At 35.8% G+C, this 21,882-nt stretch overlaps 1 protein-coding gene across 1 annotated transcript in view; it reads left to right on the plus strand.

The window, feature by feature from the left end:
• Window positions 1-21,882, plus strand: part of LOC116248809 (mannosyl-oligosaccharide glucosidase GCS1-like) — a 52,902-nt gene that overhangs the window by 26,180 nt on the left and 4,840 nt on the right. The window contains exons 10-17 of the mRNA XM_031621789.2: window positions 396-503; window positions 5,871-5,992; window positions 6,122-6,229; window positions 6,340-6,413; window positions 7,807-7,932; window positions 20,525-20,592; window positions 21,460-21,609; window positions 21,717-21,767. Coding sequence (XP_031477649.1) covers window positions 396-503; window positions 5,871-5,992; window positions 6,122-6,229; window positions 6,340-6,413; window positions 7,807-7,932; window positions 20,525-20,592; window positions 21,460-21,609; window positions 21,717-21,767 — 807 coding nt within the window. The remainder of the gene's footprint in view (window positions 1-395; window positions 504-5,870; window positions 5,993-6,121; window positions 6,230-6,339; window positions 6,414-7,806; window positions 7,933-20,524; window positions 20,593-21,459; window positions 21,610-21,716; window positions 21,768-21,882) is intronic.

The following is a 21,882-nucleotide window of genomic DNA, read 5'->3' on the forward strand; positions in this document are numbered from 1 at the left end:
AGTATTTCTTTTATTCTGGTTGTATAATAAGTCAGCCTTTTGCTCAGATTTCCAACAAAAATCTTAAACCTAGCTTTGCAACTTGTTGAGTTACATGATCAAGGACAGCATCTAGCTTTGTTGCTTGAACAACTTGAATCTGAGCACTGTGGTTGGTGGTTATGCTTTTGTCTGCATATTATGAAAATATTCTTGATGAAACACGCCGAATGTTATCCCAAGTATGTCTCACCTTCATAGCTCTGGATCATAAGCTAATTTAAAGGCAGCATCTCCTCTTCAGCAAGAAAATTGTCTGTCGCATAAACCTTCCACTTGATTATCTTTTTGAATATTTTGAATTATGATGAAAGGAAAAAAGAAGAAACTGTTTTGACAAATCTATGCACTTACAGATGGATCTGAAGGCAAGAACAGCTGGCAAGGCTGCAATTTCGAACATGTTAGGAGGTATTGGCTACTTTTACGGTCAGTCAGAGATTGCTTTCTCAAATGAACATGCTGTAAGATATCTCTTCCAAGTTTCTAGTTAGAATAAATTTCAGCTGCTTTATGTACATATGTTCATATGTATGTCATATTTTCAGATATACCCACTATGTCGATTAAGTGTTTGTAGGTGTTAAGGTGTGTATGTATGCTTTCCTATTAATACTGTGAATGTAAATGCTTCAATTAGTTTTCATTAGTCTATGCCTGACTGGCTGAAATAACTAAAGTACTGTCAAAATAGTGGAGATCTGATATTATCAATATCACACGGGTGCTGCTTTTTTGGACCCGCACCCGTGTCGAAAAGGTGCGGGTGCGACCCAGATTCACACCCAATCACGTTTAAGTGAGTCGGGTGCAGTCAGCCGCACCCAACTATAAGTCATTTCTGGACGCACACCCGACTTGCATCAAACGCGAGTCAAGTGCGGTCAAACCGCACCATGGACATTTTCGTCCATTTTTTGGGTTTTTTATTTTTGTTTTTGACGAAAATCGATTTAGGGCACAATCAATCATGCCCTTCACCCCTTCCCACTGCTCTCTCTCCGTTTGCTGCTCTCTTTGATCGATCATGTCCTCCATCGGTGGCATCCTCTCCATCCAGCATCCGCTGCTCTCTCTCCGATTTAGACAAACACATACCTCTCTCTCCGTCCGCTGCTTTCTCTCCATCTTCTGATCGATCATGTCCTCCACCGGTGGCATCATCTCCATCGTGAAATGGTTTAAATGCCGATGGTTGTCCTCAAAAGAACGATCAGACTGTTGACTGCTCCCCTGCTCTATTCTTCTTTCACATCTTTCCACTTCTTCTTCACTCACGAATGAAGCTGCTTTTAGGAAGGTAAACTCTCTCTCTCACACTCTTTGCAGCAGTATGTTTTTCTATTTTTATTGTCTGATTCTGATAATAAAATACCCTCGCCACACCTAAATTTTTTGAGATGTGCCACTCCGGCACCTGCACGCACACCCCGCACCTATGTGACAGGATATTATGTTGTTTCTTAAAAAGTTCACTTTCACTTTCAATTGAAACAATAAATACGACCTTTGCTTCCTTTCGAACATGTTTGTTGCCCCTTTTTCTGTTGCTGAGGTAGACATTTTCTTCACTGTAATGACTTGGAATTTAAAACGTTTTATGCACATGTTGATTATGCTTGGTTATTTGCATCTTTTATTGTTTCTCTTCTTCATCCATTATTGTCTACTCATTTCTTCATTAAGAACAACCTCAAAGCGTCAGTACACCCTTGTAAGAGCTGTTGCATACCATCTGAACACAATATGAGATTGATGCTTTAGGACACCATTTGGAGGACTACATTGCCACTATGATAATATTATCATGGTGTGGTTCTAGATCAGGTTAGTGTCATTTGAAAAGTGAAAGTGTTCTTCTGAGCTAAACACTGACACACACACAGCTGTGGAACTTTGATGGTGCCATGCCGTTTGTATTGATATCTTGAAATCTTGAACTTGCAAACAATCAAGGTAGTCTCAGGTGCCATAGAGACAGCTGTTTTATTTTTATTGTAGTTTCTTCTTTTAACGCTTTTGTACAAGTCCCTCATCTTTTCGCCGATGAGGTTGGTAGAACTAGTAATGTTTTAATAATGTGACATGGATACTCCATTTTGACTCCTGTTCCTTCTTTTTAGCAATTAGCAATTATATTAAAAACTTAAGTGTAGATGGTTGTACCCCTATACCTTTTGTGTATCTATGTAATAACTTTTTGATACAAATTAGGTGTCAAGAAGATATTTCTTACCCAGAAGACTTGTTTAAGCCATTCTTAGTCAAAGCTGAGGGAAGGGTGCGGCATTGGGTATTCCCATTCCCATAAATTTAGATACTTGCTTTTCCTTGGTAGTAGTTATTGGTCTCTGTGAGTATATCTGCAAGTCATGGACTGAAGATATTGAAAATTTGAAACAATAAAAATAGGAAATTGGTGTGCCTACAAAGATCCTATAGAATATTCAATCATTGTGAATGGATGTATGATCTCTATCTATGTCATTACTCACAAATACAGGGACATGAAATCAAGTCTAACAGCGCAGGTCCTGAATACATTGTCAAAACTGTATCATCTTCACATGCTTGTTCAGTAGCTGACAAGTCAGCGAAATAGTCCTAGTAGTCATTTGAGTTGGTTGTCCATTGACCTGTGTTGTCAAACCAGCGACTAGTTGGTCTGTGTAGTTGTTTGTCAGCCAGCTAATCCTATATATATATATATATCATTGTCACGTATATCGTGTACGGGTATTAGACGGCGAGAAATTCCTCGGGTATAATACCACAAAGTTGTATATCTCAGGAAAATCTCGGCAAATTTAAAAAAAAAAATTAAAACATTTAATAAATCTTGAAAATTATAAAAAAATAAAAATCAATAAAAAATACGAAAGAAACTCGTATAATATGCCTTTTTTCACCTTTTTTATTTTCTGGCGTTTTTTTTAAAAGACGCATCTAATTGCCATTTTATATGGCTGACTTATTTCTCTTGTATTATGCGCTTTTTTTTAATAATATGCGTTTTATGTGACAATGATATATATATATACACTCTTTATATAATATCAGCAATTTGATTCACTGTCACAAATATCGCGTTTTATTAAAAAGAAACCCGTACATTAAATATCACTCAGCTGAATAAAACATCAATAAAACTCCTTTTTTGAAAAAGATGCTAGAAAGTAAAAAAACACAATTTTTTGCATTTTTTTTATTGTATGTTAGATTTGTTTTTTAAGTGTTCAGCCAAACTGTGAGTTTTTATTTTTTAAATGTATTAGTTAAGAGACAGATGATTAACCAGAAAATTAAGCATAGTAAAAAAGAGAGAGAGCTGACAGGTGCATGTGGTAATGGAGATTAATTATGTAATAAAGAGGAGAGACAGATGGTGAACAGAAAATTAGATGTAATAAAGAAGAGAGAGAGAGAGAGAGAGCCCAGCTGCTCCTTTGAAACCCTAACCCAGAGCATTAACAGTTTAACACCTTCATTAACTCAGCCTTCATATTGTGCGGCTGAGTAAATTGGGTCTAGCATGGGAACCAACCAAATTTATTATTCATAAATCCTACATATGGCTATTATTAACTTTTAATGTACTATTTTTCACCTTCAGCCTATCATGTTTATAATTTTATCTAATTATTTTTCAGTATCTTATTATTATTTTTTATTTTACTTTTACCTAATTTTTAGGATCTTTTAATTTTTTTAATTTGTTAAAAAACTTCCCAAAATTTTCTCAAGAAATATAATTTTGCCGTATTATACCCAAGAAATAACTCCCATATAATACCCATAAACGATATATATGTGACAATTTTTTTATTACATTTTCTTTTTCTCGTTTCCTACATTTAATGTTTTTGGATATGCTAAATTTTCTTCTTTTTTTTTTCAATTGGATGATGATGTTCTTTTGCATAGAATCTCCATGTGAATGGTGTTGTTGCATCTTAAAGTTTAGACAAGTTGAAGTAACAAAAGAAAGAAAATAGTGAAAGGAGATAGACTGAAAAATCAAACTAGGCAGTCTGCATCATTTTATTTTTCTTTTTCATATGTTTGCTTTTCATGGGAAATCTCAAAAATTCAAGAAATTTAAAAATGATGTAGAAATAATAAAGAAAACTATGGAACTATGAACTTTTAGTATTTTTTCTTACAAAAATATTCACATACATTTCCAAAAGTTTTTAATTAAAAAGGTATACACTTAAAATATATTAAAAATGAAGGATTTTTTCAAAAATGGAAAATATGATGATGGTATGTGGATCTTATATAATATATGATGATATAACTTTCTATTCTGGTGATATTTTGTAGACATTGCAATATTTTGTCGATATCAATGCTTAGCTTTAAAACCCAACGATACTGTTCCAATAGAGGATTAATTTCTCCATTTTTTTTGACAGCCATGTGCATATGACCTTTAGTCTCCTAAGGTTCTATTAGCTAGAAGACAAACAATGTATAAATACTTGAACCTAGTTTCATTTTATGTCTGTGAGGCACTGAAATTTGGAGGACCGGAAAAGTTTACATGAAGAAAAAGATGAAGCAAGAGTTAAAACGTCAGAAATGAGTGAAGCCTGGTTTAGAAGTTGAAACTGGTGGAACTAGTGCAAAGATCTTTTGCATTGTTCTTCGTAAGACATGTAAAATCTGTTCAAAGATCAAACCCCAAGCAAGAAATCAGCAAGTAATCACAGCAATATACAACAATTAGCAGCAAAGAGCAGCAAAAAGAATGATAAAAGAAGGGACTGAACCCTAGTTGATACTCGCTTAAAGCAGCAAATGAACAAACTACCCCTTCCTAAAGTTATAAGAATGAGAGATTTTAGACTGATTACTGCAAAAACCAACAAGTATGACCTTTGACGAACTTAAAAGACTTCTAGAAACCGTCTACTTTTACAAAATCTTTCCATCTTCAGCCTTCCACTTGGACAAATACCTTAAGAACCCTTATTTTGTCTCTCATCATTGGCGTGTAAATGAAATTTGACAATTATCATCCTGTTGAAGCAATGATTCTTTCTCTTCAAGTTAATCCCCTTTTTGTTTATAACAAATGGAGAAACAAAGGACAGAAATTTTCAACTTAGATACCAGATCAAACAGATAAAGGTTAGCTCTCAATATTGTGTATAATGTAAGTTATACACTTATATGACTGTTCTGTTATGCTTTTATTTGGAAATATTTTTACATTCTCTGTTTCCAAGGGTGACTTTCCTTAACATGTAAATCCTAAGTCACATGGGTACTTTAGTAAGGTCCACGTACCCGTGTCGCCGTACCCATACTCAAAATGGGTACTTGGACACACTTGGGTACCTATAGATCGAAACTGCTTAATTTTACTTTGATTTAATTTTTTTCCATCTTACTTTTTATTTTATTCTTTGGATGTGAAAATTCGATTGATGTTCATATTTGACTAGGAGTCTGCTCTGTTGTCCATATGTTTAAAGTTTTTCATAGGTTTCTTAAATACACTGCTGCAAGAGCCGTTGATATATATTTTCTATGTTATTTATTTGTTTATGTTGATGTATGTTCTTTATTTTTATACATATTTTATAAGTATTTCTTATTGTTTATATATATATATATATATATATATATATATATATATATACGGCCGTACCCCCGCACCCAAGTTTTTTGAAAATGGTCAGTACTCGTACCCACACCGGCACCCATACCCATACCTATGTGACATAGTGTAAATCCTCTTTAAAAATATCTGCGTGCGTGTCCATGCATGCACATCATTATCGTTGGTTAAATAACATTGCATCTATTTGATCTCCTTGCAGCATTCAAGCAGTGCAAGTTTCATCCCTTACTGGCCAGCTGCTCTTTATACAGCTGTTCCAAGTCGATCTTTCTTTCCCAGAGGCTTTTTATGGGATGAGGGATTTCACCAGCTTCTGATTTGGTATGTGGTAGTTTTTTTGCCCACTGTGCAGCTTTCTAAATTGCCTGGGAGAATCTTTTCATTTGTTGCATATGTTGATTTTGATCTCTTTAGATGCCTGTAATTGATGTTGTAAAGGTTTCTCAACAGGAGATGGGATATTGACATTTGTCTGGATATTCTTGCTCACTGGTTAGATTTAATCAACATTGAGGGTTGGATTCCTCGAGAACAAATATTAGGTGCTGAAGCAAGAAGGTGATTCAGATTTTTATAATATAATTTCTATCAGTTTGTTCCTATAAGTAGCTAAAGCACAAATGTTATGTGAATTTTATCATGAAGCATCCTTCAGAATGTGATTGCAGTAAGGTTCCTGAGGAGTTCATTGTTCAGCACCCATCACATGGTAATCCACCCACATTGTTTCTTGTTTTACGAGGTGAGTGGTCATTCCACTATATTTCAATTTCTGCTTTTTAATTTGATGTATGAAATTGTTGTTGTTTATATTGACTGCTGAATGAAGGTCATTGCTGATTAATTCCAATATGTGTGCTTGTTATTTTATGATGCACTATTTTGGTATTAAAAATGTCATCACTAAACGTAGCTTCTACATGCATCTTTGCCTAGGTTGTAAACCCTTTCCATCTCTATAGATGTCTTGTACACTTCTTGATAATTCTGGTCAAACAATACTGAGATATGTCTGGCTCATCCAATAGCGGAAGGGTCAGTTTTATTTGGCTTATAAACCCTATTGGTGCTGTACAACTCATAGAGTGCGCTTCCACAGAAGTTATAAAAGCAACTCCTACTGTATATAAGCATGTGATAATCATGTGCAGCAAGGTACATGAAGATTTTATTGTTTTAGTGAAGGTCTAGTAATGCTCATTACAATCGCTCCTCAGTACTGTACCTTGCCAAGCTCTTGTCTATCGCAATTCATTTGTCAGCCAGTGACAAATATTATATATGATTATAGTACTGATCTATCTTGTACCATGAAAGAAGCCCCTGCAAGCATTTCTGTTTGGTTAGATATAGCTAAGCTGCACATGCACACATCTGTCCAGAAGAAGTTGGATTTGGTACCAAATTGGTGCTCTTTTGTTGAGTTCATTGTTACTCTACTGCAGTCGGTATGTCTCTTGAGTGCTTTTCAGCTTAAGTGCAGAAGTAATCATATGTTGTGTTTGTGTGCATGTTTATTTTTATTCACTTTTCTTCCTCATGCACCTATGCTTTTGTTCTATGCGACATGGGTACATGTGATTTGCTTAGGTACCCGTGTTGGTACGTGGGTATGGCAACACGGTACGTGGATATGGCTGGGTACGGCTGCATTTTAAACATTTGAAAATATATCTTAAACTTATTTTTTTCTTTAATTTTGATTTTTCTTTTCTTTTGTATTTCCCTTCCACTAACATTCTATATTTTTCTCTCATTTTTCTTTAATTTTGACAAATTTTTAAAAATTGTCATACATGTTCCCGCATCTCCGTAACCATACCCGTATTGTACCTGTACCCATGTGACATAGCTTTTATTCTGCTTCTAGCTTTTTGTAGATTGCATGTTGTTATTTCTATCTTCAGTATTAGTTGTTAATTCATGATCACCTATTTGATCTACTGTCATACCAAGATTTTTTCTATTTAGCAGATTTTACATCCTTTTGAAAAGCATTGTGCCTTTTCCTTTTTATTATTTACCTATGCAAAATTTGGCACTCATTTGTGGAATTTGGTTACACTAATCAAAGATATGTCTTCTCTGAGCATGGACTCCATTCAGATGTATCAGATTTTCTTTATCACTTGCAGATCTGCTCGAAGCTGTCGAGAAAGATAAATTTACTGCTACTGAGAGCAGTCAGATATATGCCTTCTTAGATAGGGCTTATGTTCGGCTTGAAGGATGGTTTGAGTGGTTTAATAGAACGCAAAAAGGTGACTCTCACAAGTCCTCTTCATCTCTTTTGGTTCCTTCGAACGTGGTAGTTAAAACTTAAAACTGATGCATTTTTTCTAATCTAAGTCATTTTAAACTAATAATTAATGGACATGCTAAGTATGTTGGAGTAACAGAATGACTTTCTTAGCAAAAGGGGAGATGGATATTGTTTCCAGTTATCTCGTAATTTTTCTGTTAAACAGAAGTTGCTTAGTGTAGCACCTTGAGAATTTCCCCCATTTTTTTAAAGGCAAATAATCAACTGCAATTACAAAGCAATAATCAATTCCAGTGGAAGTGTAAATGTAACAAGCTTAGGGAAATTATAAGTGTGTCACCAGCCAAAATAATAGAAAAGAATAATTAAAGTATTTACAAAATTAGTTATAATAATTTCTTTCCAAAATCCACAAATAAATCCCTGTTCTAGGTCATAATTATCCCAGTGCTCGATCCAATGCAATCCCCTTGTTAATAAAAGTCCTCAATTCTCACCACCTGAAAGGTATGAAATGATGGGCAAGACAAAAGCAACAGTCACGAAATGGGAAGATCCTCAATAAAAGAGAATACAAGTAACTTAATGATTATTATGTTCAAAGTATAACAATATATCTATGTTTGTTTGAATAAAGATGTCAATGAAACTAAACTTAATAGCTCAAGAAACAACACATTTAACACTTGTACCAAATACCTTATTTATGAGATGCAATTTCTGTTCTTCCATACTTCTAGATTCCACCAGCACTATCATGGATTCATGGGCACTACTATGGCCGAGGGGCATTTTCACGCAACACAATGAATTAGCATTTGTATTAATTTTTTTATTGGTTATTATTATTATTTTATTATTGTTACTTAAACTTTGGATAGCACATCTAACCTTGCCCTGATTTTGAGAGCCAAAGCTTACTACATTGTCTAATAGATGGTATACTACACCTTCAGATAAGTTTCACAAAAATGGTACCAAAAATTGGTCAACTTGAATTGAACCTGTGGCAAGTCAATTTATGGCTACTTCAATGATGCTGCATCTCACATTTTATCATTTTTATTGTTTTCTATCTTTCGCTTTGTTTATTCCTTTTAAATTGTTTGTTTTCTTACTCCAAGAATGTTTGTACTGCTACTTTTTGCCGGCTCTCACCTACTTCCCATTTGTTTCACCCATACCACAATGTTCTCAGGTTTTGTCGGCAAGTTTTATGTTAGGTAAAAATACAAGAAATAAAAAAAAAAACTAATAAGTATTGTATTGCATTTAGGAGGTTATGTTAAATACCTAAAACAAGAGGAAATAAAACAATGAAACAAAAGTTGAAAATAAAAACAGAAAATGAATTACAAAAACAAATGAAAAAATCACGTTAAAATCATGATAAATTCATTTTTAATGTTTTTTCAATATATCGTGGTATTTTTCCCGTTTTTATCGTTTTCTTTATTTTTCTTGTTAATATCATGATATTTTTGATATTGAGATCAATTCAGAGAACCAGGTGAAAGCACAAATATCGCGATATTTTCGAAAGTATCGCGATATTTGTGCCAATGGTTTCACCTGGTTCTCTGAATTGACCTCATTACATTGTAAAACCTGCTTTTGCTTACATTAGTTTACACCCACAAACACAAATTCTAGGTCCTAAAGATAGCTTTTGTCTCCTAATTCTGCTGTTAGGATAGAGGAGCCATCTTTTTGTGGAAACAAACACACCCACAGTGTCACAGGTGGCATTCACCTTTGGTGAACATAACTTTCATTGTTCCGCTTAATTAAGTGCAAGTGCAACAAATGCAGATTAATTTGTTACTTTTTTTATGACATGAATTGTAGGTAGGACATAATCTACATACTCGTTCATAACTAATCCTATGTTGGACTGTGAAGATCAAAATCCAGATTAATTCACATTAATCTCATAAAATCAATATATATATATATATATATATATATATATATGTATGTATGTATGTATGTATATATAGTATGGGTTGGGGAAGTGGGGTGCGCAGCCCGGGGGGTGAGGATTTGCTCCTACCAACCTTATTTGTTCAATCCTGGCCATCACTATCAACTGATCTGTGTTGTTAAATCAGCCACAAGTTGGCCAGAGTATCAGATTAGTCAACTAATCAGCCTAGTTTTCAGTCCGCTAATTAATCCTTGATCTTATGCTTTCTCTCTATGTAGGCCTGTGTGTGCGTGTGTATATATTTGAATTTATTCTTTGTATAATCAGCCTAGTTTTCAGTCAGCTAATTAATCCTTGATCTTATGCTTTCTCTCTATGTGGTGCATGTGTGTGTGTATATATATTTTAATATTTGAATTTATTCTTTTATGTATATACGTATCTTTTTATTTTTAGTCAATCAACTTGAACTGACTAGTTTTGGCTGGTCTGTTTTGGCCTTGAACAACCTATGTCAAACTTCTGATTTTGACAATTTAGCTAACAGCTATCAATCCTAACAACCTTGACTACTGCATACATTTGTCTACTCTTCTACTATTAATCACATTTAATGAGGAGGGAGATAAACTAAGAAGTCAATGGTCGCACCTCTCTCTGTCTCTCTCTATACATATATATATATATATATATAAGGAAGCAGCTTGGATCGGTCCACTATCGAACCCAGTCTGCTAGGAAAGCCAGTTTTGCAGAAAAAAGGGTCTTGATCTTACTATTTCCTAAATGCTAACTGCTAAGTGCTAAATCTCTAATTTTAATTTCTAAAACTCAAATCTTAAAATGTATCTCGTTATAATCATATTTCACATTAACATTTCTTCTGGTAAAATTGTCCTTTAAGATATTTCTAATTTCTAGGAAACAAGAAAAAGTATTAAGAAGATAATACATATATATGTGAGTAAACCATGACACCTATAATACATTTGTGTACACTTGAGTTAGTGTGGCAGGCTGGCAGCCAATTTGAGCACTCATATGACATAAACAATGAGCTGTTAATTTTTGTGTTTAATGCAGCCAAGTTGAGTAAATCTGGATCTTGAGAATAAAAAATTATGATGTTACCATCATCCACTTAATTTCCTTGGGCTTATGCTGGTCAGTGGTCACCTATGTACTTGGATGTACTGTGAGATTCTCCAGATGCAATCACTGCAGAAAACGAGAGCAGAGGAAGAGAACAGAGCTGAAAGAAAACCGCACGTCACGGCAGCCCTAGACGTGGTTCATTCAATTAATAAAAAGAGGTGTAATACCCTAAGGCTCAGTCTTTACAAGAATACCCTTAAGTAAAACATTGTTTACAGCATACAACATAACTTATTAGAACCAGATCTGTAAAGGATCCAAATCCAATAGCATACAAACAATAACTTACAAACCATCACGTCTTAACATTCCCCCTCAAGTTGTGCATGGTATTGAACCATGGACAACTTGCCTTTAAAAACCAAAACATGTTCTTTGTGAGACCTTTAGTAAGCAAATCAGCAATTTGATCATTTGAACGGGCAAAACAAGGCTCTATCTCTTTATCTTCAGTCTTTTGCCTAATAAAATGTTGGTCAATCTCAATATGTTTGCTTTTGTTGTGTTGTATAGGATTAAGAGAAATTTGAATAGCACTCTGATCACTCTGATTATCACACAACAATGAACAACTTTCCACTGGTTCATGCAATTCTGACAATAAATGTCTGATCCAAGTCACTTCTGCAGCAGCAGCAGCCATGGCCCTATATTCTGCCTTTGCACTTGATCTAGCAACTGCCTTTTGTTTCCTGCTACTCCAAGATACAAGGTTAGGTCCAAGAAAGGCACAATAACTTGATACCGATCTCTGATCATCTGGATCTCCAGCCCAATTTGCATCAGTGTTAACTAATAAATCATGACAAGGTTGCATAGAAGTTCCTCGAGAATATAAAAGGCCATCACCAATTGTACCCTTCAAATATCTAAGTATTCTTTTAACTACCTCCATATGATCACCTAGGATATCCTTAGGTTTTTGAATATGTGAAAAACTACTCCCTGTGATAATAATATTGTCAACATATATCAATAGGAATGTAGTGATACCTTGACTCTGAAATATGAAGAGAGAATGGTCAAGCTGAGAACGATGAAATCCATGACTTTGAATCTCTAATGAGAAGCTTTCAAACCAAGAACGAGAGGCTTGTTCAAACCATATATAGCTTTTTGTAGCCGACATACATACTCTTTAGGACCTCCTTCATGATATCCTAAGGGCTGCCCCATATATGCTTCTTCTTTTAAATTTCCATGGAAGAAAACATTCTTGACATTCAATTGGCTTATTTGCCATCCATGATGAATCACCAAAGCCAAAGTAATACAGATTGTACCCATTTTTACAACCGGGCTGAAAGTTTATCATAATCCTATCCAAGCTCTTGCAAAAATCTTTTAGCTACAAGACACGCTTTATAACGCTCTGTACTCCCATCTGGCTTGTGTTTAATCTTGTAAACTCACCGATAACCTACCACATTTTTATCAAAAGGTTGTGGAACAATGGTCCATGTTTGACACTGTGCATCGCTTCATTTCTTCATTCATCGCCTGCATCCATTTATTAGAAGTGTCAGCTTGGGAAAATGATGCTAGCTCAACCTCATTCTTTATCTGTGATAAAAACAACTGAAAGTTCATACTAAAATTCTCATAACTAACCCATCGATCAATAGGATGACTAACTCTCTTTGTTCTTCTAACAGGTAAAGTAGATGTTGTTGAAGGATGTTCACCTGTATAGGGGTCCACTGTTTGCTCATCATTGACCATAGGAAAAATTCTTCTATCACCTCTAACATAAATCTGTCCAGAAAACTCGTCAATATTGGCAGCTGAATCATCTACAATATGATTTTTCCCCATCATAGGTACATCTGGATCTGAAATGCATGGACATGTACCTTGAGTATCAGCACTGGAAATAAGACTTGCATTGAGCCAAGGATTATAGTGAGTCATGCGTGAATCATGTGATACAGAAATATCATCTCCATCATCAAAATTATATTCATCAAATATCACATTTCTTGGAATTTTGATTCGCTTGCTTATAGAATCATGACATCTTTATCCCTTGTGACCGTCTGCATACCCCACAAATCTACACATGATTGTTTTGGGCTGAAATTTATCTCTGTAAAGAAGCAACATGAACATAACCAATACAACCAAAAGCATGTAAAGTATCATAGTCTGTCACATGGGTACGGGTACGAACCATTTTCAAAAAAACTTGAGTGCGGGGGTATGGCCGTACACACACACACACACACACAGATATATATATATATATATATATATATATATATATAAATTTCAAACAGAATAATATATTCACACATATATATATAATGAGGAAAGGAAAACGAAAAGAAAAAGATAAAACTGAAAACCAGTTGAATCAAAATACTAAAAGGAATCCATGGTATCGTCTAAACCACAAACCACAAATTAAACATATTATTCATAAAAGGGAACGGCGAAAGAGAGAGAGAATAGTTACTTGCAGACTCATCAATATCAAAGAAAAACCAAAAACAAAAAATGAAGAATCAAGGAGACAAACCAAAATGAAGGAAACAGACAAAAACGAAGCTCAATCACTTTACAAGAACGGAACTCGATCAAAAATGAAGAAAACAGCAAACAAAAGAACAAAAAATGAAGTCAAAGTGAAGAACCGTCGCCTACCGTCAGCTGCCGTCGCCTGCCGTTTGCCGCTGCCATCGGGTGCTCGCCATTCGCCGCTGTCATCGGGTGCTTGTTGTTTGCCTGCAGTCGTCAGTTCTTCACTTCAGTGAAGAGGGAAGACGAAAACCATCGTTGACGAAACATAAGGGTTTCAATAATTTAATGTGAAAATGTTTTTCTAACGTTAAAATGTAAAACACGTTAAAATCTAAAACGGACAATTTCAGTCTCGGTCAAAGTTGACTGAGTCCAAAAATGGTCAAAAATGACCCCAGGTACGTTGACCATACTTGGTGTGGTCAACGCAGCACCCATGCTGCACCCGTACCGGTACCGGTGTCGTACCAGTACCGTGCGGGTACTCCTCCTAAATAGGAGTACCCGTGTTACATAGATCATAATTTGGATCCTTATGAAATAAAACAAAATATTGAGACTTATGATTCAAAATAGACAAAGGCAGACGATTTATGATGTAGACGATTTATGATGTGGACTGCAATGTGAAAAGCTTCTATCCATAATCCCATGGGAAGCCCACTGGCATGCATCATAGTCATAGCACTTTCAACAATATGTCGATGTTTTCGTTTTGCAATGCTGTGTTGCTAAGGTGTGTTTGGGCAAGATACTCATCCATTAATTTCATTATTTTGGAGGCAATGAACAAAGTCACGAGGGGAATATAATCCCCCCCCCCCCCTCCCCCAACCATCAGATTGAAAATTAAGGATATTGAGAGAGAATTGTTTTCAACAAGAACATGAAAGCGACATAAACATTAAAAGACCTCGGATTTATTTCTAAGTAAAAGAAATAAATCCATGTGAAGTGTGAAAAATGATCAATGAAAGTGACATAATATTTGCTTCCTGAGGTAGAAGGAAGAATTTTCAGGAGCTGGCCCCCACACATCTAAACAAGCTATTTCAAAAGGTCTTTAAGCTCTTTCATTTATTGAATTGAAAGGAAGAACATGCCTCCTACATATTTGACAAGTGGAGCCCATTTTCTCACTTGTAGGAAATTCCAAACTAGACTCATGAATGAAATGAGCAAACACAAGTTTTTCAATAAAGCCTCGACTACAATGACCAAATCGAGAATGCCATAATGGCTTATTACATTTATCATTGTTGAAAAGACCAATGTTATCACTGGCGTAGCATATCGCGTATCGGTCGGGCCGACCTAGGATTTTAATTTTTAAAAAATATTAAAAAATCATAAAAAATTCCAAAAAATCATAAAAATTCCAAAAAAAATCCGAAAAAACAAGCAAAAATCAGAAAAAATCAAGAAAAATGTATTTAAAGGAACATTCATCATTCATGTATATGATTATGAAGTATGAAGTATGAACTATGAACAACACATTCCAAAATAAGAAATCAGACATTCAAAATAACATAATAAACAACTGAAGAGAATTCGATTACATCACAATTCATAAGTTCAAAAGTGAAAACATATAGTTATCAATCATGATTCATTCAAGTTTCAACAACAATCCTCGTCAATCGTCATTTCCATCATCATCTTCATGATCATCTTCATGATCATCTTCATTTTCTTCATTAAGTGCTTCTATCCCCTCTGTTGGAAATGGAATGTCACCAACATTCCATTGCTCTCCAGCCTCTCCTTCTTCAATAATCTCTGCTACTCCTTCAAAGTTCAAAAAATCAAGATCGTCCTCAAGGTCATCAAGTATTACAGATTGTTCTTCTTCAACTCAAGAATCTAATATATCAAAATGGTCAATGTTGATAGGATCATATTGAGTGTGATGCTTCCTCGTAGATGTTGTTTCTAATTGCCTAACAAGAGAACAAATTAACAAAATGTTAGAAATTAAAATATATATTAGAATTTGCTATTTTGCATAACAAATGTTTACCTTTGTCTCAACTTCATATTATAACGAACGTAAACAAGGTCATTCAACCTTTTATGTTCCAACCTATTCCTCTTCTTACTGTGGATGTGCTGAAATACACTCCAATTTCTTTCACATCCAGTTGCACTACATGTTTGGCTGAGGATTCTAATTGCAAGCTTCCTTAATTCTGGGCAATCAGGCCCAAACCTTTCCCACCACAAATCTAATAACAGATGGAAAGTAAAAATGAGATACAATAAATATATGAGAAGGTAGAAGCTAAACAACAAATAAAATAAACAAAAAAGTATAAAGTCTCTTTTTCTAATACCTGGACGCATAGTTGACCTGCATCGAATTGTTGTGTCTCTCCCCATGCTACCAGAAGCCGTATCATATTTGTTGATCGACATATGGATAGCGTCTTGTTCTTTATAATCACTTACTATTACCTCAATACAATCCAACATGCCATACTCGACCTCTGTGTCTTCTTGAAAGTGGGAAGATATCTAATAGCAGGATTTAGGTAGTAGGCTGCTGCATGAAGTGGACGATGAAGTTGTCAAGACCACCTTTCATCTATAATCTTCCATATAGGCATGTACAACTTCTTTTTTCCCTTCATATTATCTCTAATGGCCTCCTTGGCTCTGTCCATAGACTCATATAAATATCCAATAGAAGGTCTATCTTCACTATCAACTAATCTGAGGACTTTCACTAGAGGCACACAAATCTTCAATAAGTGCACACATGATTCCCAAAAGTCAGCATCGAAGATGGTATCCACAACTGTTGTAGCCTTTCTTTTATAGGCATGTGGATATGCAGTCCAATCATCACTTGAAAACATCTGCCTGAGAGGAGTTCTTTGCTTGATTATACCCTGCACAGTCAAAACATTTGTAGCAAACCGTGTTTGTGCAGGTCGAATCAATTCAGTCTCATTTGTGAATTTCCTCATTAAATTCAAGACATAAGCATGATTATAAATAAACTTCGTAATTTGTTGGCATCTTTGAACTGTCAACTTCATATCATCTCTTTCACCAAGATCCTGAAGCATAAGATTTACACAGTGAGCAGCACATGGACTCCAATAAAATGTTTTACATCGTGCTGCTAACATTTCACCTACAGCTTTATAATTTGCTGCATTATCAGTGATAAATTGCACGACATTTTGAGGCCCAACTTCTTCTATAACTTTATCAAAAACCTCAAACAAAACATCAACAGTCTTAGGAGTATCAGACAAATCAACAGATTTTAAGAACATAGTACCAAGGGGGAAATATACAAGCAAGTTTACCAATGTTCTGTTCTTGATTTCTGTCCACCCATCTGCCATTACACTGCATCCTGTAGCAGTGTAGCTTTCTAGCTCAATTTCAGTTCATCGCAATATGCCTTGACATCTCTAACTACATTGTTGAGAATTTTACCTTGCAATTTATGAAAAGCAATTTATGAAAAGAGGGCATTTTATACCCTCGGCCTATAGTAGCAATCACATCTGCTATAGTCTGAAAATGAAAAGAGTTTGTTGCATTGAAGGGAATGGATGCGTCATAGAACCACCTTCCTATGGTTTCATCTGCTGCTTCAACAATATCTTTTGAACACATGGTTGTACGAATCTCAGGCTGAGCACCAACAGCAGTATAATTGGGAAAAAAATTCTTGATCGAACCAGACATATTACTCGACTTCATAGTAGGTACTCTACCAACACTAGTACGACCCCTACTTCTGCCACATCCTCGAAAACCTGTACTTGCACTTGCACTTGCACCTCTTCTTTTTTTGGTTGCAGTCGAAGAACCACCTGTATGCATAATGTCTTTCCCTTTAGTTGTTCCCAAACTGACACCAACATGTTCTTCTTCAAGCTCAACATCTTCACCTTCACTTTCACTTTCTTCCTGTTCATGTGGGTCCCTATATCCTTCCTCTGCATCTTGCATTTCCTTTTCAATCCTATTTGCTTTCACTGCATTAAGAAGCTCCATACACTGGTGCTTTACATACGCTGGCAATGGGTTCTCTTGGGAGCCATTGCAAGCAGCCACATCGCTGTGTGTACCAGCTATATGGTTTTTAAAGCGAGAGATCCCTCCTGATATGATTTGCTTACAATAATTGCACTTAACTCTTAACCTATCTTTGGGATTCACCATTGTACACCACTGCCATGCAGGATCCGACATTATATCTTCACAAAACAAGTAAAAACATACAAATAAATGTATGAAATAAGAGAAATGAACGATTCAACGGCAAAAATGAGTTATTTCTTACCTTCTTGGTGTTAGAAACCAAAAAACCCTCTTTCTCCAAGCTTCCCACCGTCCCGAGACTCCCCACAACAAGAAATAAAGCTTCTTCATGTCTCTTGCAGTGTTTAGAAACAATAGTAGAGAGAGAGAGGAGCGTAGGTTTAAAAAAAAAAGACGCAAAAAAGGGGCGTTGTGCCCCTTTTTCATTTTAACACTGTATCGTACGATACGTACGCGTATCGTGCGTATAACTCGTATCGTATTGTTTTTGTTGATACGGACGATACGTATCGTACGATACGCGTCCGTATCGTACGATACAAATAACATTGGAAAAGACTATGATCCTTAGGTGATGAAGATGAGGAACCGATCTTCAACTCCCAATGAACAAAGGTTGGATCTTACTTAAAGATGTACATGTCCTCTTGACACTTGCCTCTAGCATACATCGTCTTCATTGGAAGATCCACACAAATAGAAGGAGTGAATTCAATAGAAGAACTGGAATGATCAACAAGTTTAGAAATAGAAATAATGTTTTTCTTGATATTAGGATCATGAAGGACATGGGAATGGAAACATTTCCAACATGAATGATGTGATGACAAGTTCCATCTAACTACATTACCTTTACCAAAATAAGGAACTAAACTAGAGAACGTACCAGCATTACCTGTAACATGAGAGGCTGCCCTTGAATCAATGTACCATACTTCTTGATCATCTCGTTTTAGGTCCAATCCTGATAAGGTCGCCAAAAGAATATCCTTCACATAAGGGCAGCCTTGTCCTTGCCCTTGTCCTTTGTTGTTGAAAAACTATCCCTTTTATTAAACTTGCCTTTATTTTGGGGATTATTCTAAGAATTAGCTTTGATGTGACTCTGCTTGTTGCAATAAAAACAGGTAGGAACATTTTTAGATCCAAGAGAAACATTGGGGGTTGGCAACAGCCCACGTCTTCCAAAAGAACCCCTACCACGACCTCATCCACCTCTAAAACCATCACTTCATCCATCTTGTCAAGTTGATACCATAGTGGCCATCACCTGTCTCCCCTTCTCATGAGAGAATCCTTTCAAGTAGGGGTGAATAACGAGTCAAGCTACTCGAGCTCGACTAGTGAAAGCTCAGCTCGTGAACGAGTTGGAGCTGAGTCATTTGCTTAACGAGTCGAGCTCGAGTTCATGAGTCGACTCATTCAAATAATCGAGTTGAGTTCAAGCTCAACATGTAACTGCCGAGTCGAGCTCGAGCCTTAATCGAGTTTGTCGAGCCTTAATCAAGTTGATATATTCAAACGAGTTTACGAGTCTGTCGAGCCTTAATCGAGTCGAGCTCAACACATAATGATGAATATCAATTCTATTCAAACGAGTTTGTCGAGCCTTAATCGAGTCAAGTTCAAGCTCAACATGTAACTGCCGAGTCGAGCTTGAGCTGCTTCCATCGAGCTATTGTCGAGCTCGAGGTTTCCTTAGTCAAGCCGAGCTCGACCTGATTGAACTCGGGCTCAACTCGGCTCGTGTTCACCCCTACTTTCAAGGTCATCTCATATTGTAGAAGTCTAGTTTGCAAATCATTAAAGGTGGGAAGCTCTGGTAAACACTGCAGTGAAGTAGTCAACACATGATATTTTGGCCCCAATCCATCCAATGTTCTACGTACTTTGTTCTTTTCAGATAACTCATACCCCACAGTAGTTAGCTGATTAGAAATGGAAGCAGCACAATTCAAATACTCCATGATAGACATCGATCCTTTTGAAAGTACTTGGAATTCTCGCTAGAGATAAGCCATTTTAGCCTCTAAAATCTGTGAATAAGTCTTCACAAGTTTATCTCACAACTCATTGGTCAAACACTCATCAGGAATACACACCAGTACCTCCTGCAAAACTGTGGAGGTAATAAAGAGTTGTCAAATCTCGCAAGACACACCTTTTGGTTTCGATTCAGTCCAACATCCAGACTTGCTGACATGCTCTGATACCATGTCCATGTGAGATTCTCCAGAATCTATCACTGCAGAAAACGAGAGGAGAGGAAGAGAACAGAGATGAAAGAAAACCGCACAACACAGCAGCCATAGACATGGTTCCTTCAATTAATAAAAAGAGGGTTAATAAGGGTTAATACCCTAAGACTCAGTCTTTACAAGAATACCCTTAAGCAAAACATTATTTACAACATACAACATAACTTATTAGAACCAGATCCCAGATCTGTAAAGGATCCAGATCCAGTAACTTACAAACCATCATGTCTTAACATGTATAGCAGGACACCCACATCCACTGAGTAATAGGTTTTGCACATTTTCCATTTGAAAATATAGAGAAGCACTTGCAAAAGTTTTTGAAATATGGAAGCAAAGAAGAATAGAAAAGTATATTCTTAGAATATACAAAGAAGATTCCATTTACCATAGCTTGCAAAAATTATCACGATTTATGGCCTATATTACTAGTTGGAACTGGATTACCAATGCCGAGATAATTCTCAAGATACGAGAGATGTTTTGAGTCTTTGACTATGTTGCACCTGTTAATTGGATCCTTCAATATAATATTTGTTAGCTTGAAATTCGTTCCTGCATTATTCTAGATGGGACGTGCATCTAGGTGACAGTTATCCTTTCACTTGATCTGTAGTAATATTTTTGTGTTTTTGGTTAACATGTCCTGGTTTCATTAATAGGGAAGGATTCAGGCAACTATTATTGGCATGGCAGGGATAACAGGACAGTACGTGAGCTAAATCCAAAGGTTATATTCAAGAGCTTTCAGTTCTTTCGGTTGCTAGGTTATGTTGTCTGACTTCTGTAACTCTTAAATTTCATCTATTAACTGTGTTGCGCAGTATAAAGTTTCATAATTTCCTCATAGATTACTTCTTTCCATCCAATGTTTGTGCCTAAATAAGCAAATGTACTTTGAGATGGCCAAATATCATCCTGTACAATCAAGCTTCTAATACAAGTTAGCTTAAGATAAGCCATCATGGCTTGAGATCGCTCGCATGTTAACATTTACTTCATTACTGCAACCAGACCTTATCCCTTTGTTAGATCTGGTTACTTTTATCTTAAATTGCAATGAGGAGATTCCATATTCTTCAATTTGATTAATCTAAACATAGTTGTTAACTTCTAATAAAAAGCCTTATCTATTCTTTATTTTTGAAAAGCAATAGTGGGGTTTTTCTAGATCCCACTCATGCAGAAGCAGAATCCGATTTTTGATTTGAAGCTTGATCCTTTCTTTTTGGATTGCTTAGCGGCAAGAACAACTCATGATTACTAGTGATCATGTTAGCATGATCTGATACTGTTCTTGGCAACAGAGCACATTTTCTTTTTCTTTCATGACCTACTCTCTTGCAATTATAGATTCAATAATTCATAGAAAAGATGTATACTAATCAACCATAAAGTAGTGCTTCACCTGTGAATCAAAAAACTCTGTTTTCATCTCTACTTTTGTCATGATTCCCAATAGCATACTTTAAGCCATGGTCTTTCTTAAACTTAGTTATCTTTGCAATTAACACTGAATTTATTATATCTGATCCTGTCAATTGCTTGCAGCACTCTTAAAGACTTGATATGTATTTTTCTTTTTTTGCTTTTGTAGACACTTACCTCGGGGCTGGATGACTATCCACGTGCATCACATCCTAGTGAGGAAGAGCATCATTTAGATCTAAGATGTTGGTTGCTTCTAGCTGCCAATTGCATGCACTCCATTGCAAAGTTTTTGGGATCAAAAGATAATGCTCTGAAGGTGCATAACAAGAATACATTCTTACCATGTTTGAGTTCATCTGTTCATGCATAGTTGTTCTCTTAGTTCAGGTTTGTGAAACTCAGGGGTTGTTTCATAAATCGCAGATATATTCCTCAATTTCTAAAGATCTTTCCAGCTTTGAGCATCTCAATGAGGTAGATCTTGAAGGTTTTTTTTTTCCAGTTTGGGTTTTCTTTTCTTATGCCTTCTCAACTATTTCTTTTGGTCATATATCTTTGTTTCTCTTGTGCTGAAAATGCATGTAAATGT

Source organism: Nymphaea colorata, chromosome 2, assembly GCF_008831285.2.
Source record: "Nymphaea colorata isolate Beijing-Zhang1983 chromosome 2, ASM883128v2, whole genome shotgun sequence".
NCBI lineage: Eukaryota > Viridiplantae > Streptophyta > Magnoliopsida > Nymphaeales > Nymphaeaceae > Nymphaea > Nymphaea colorata.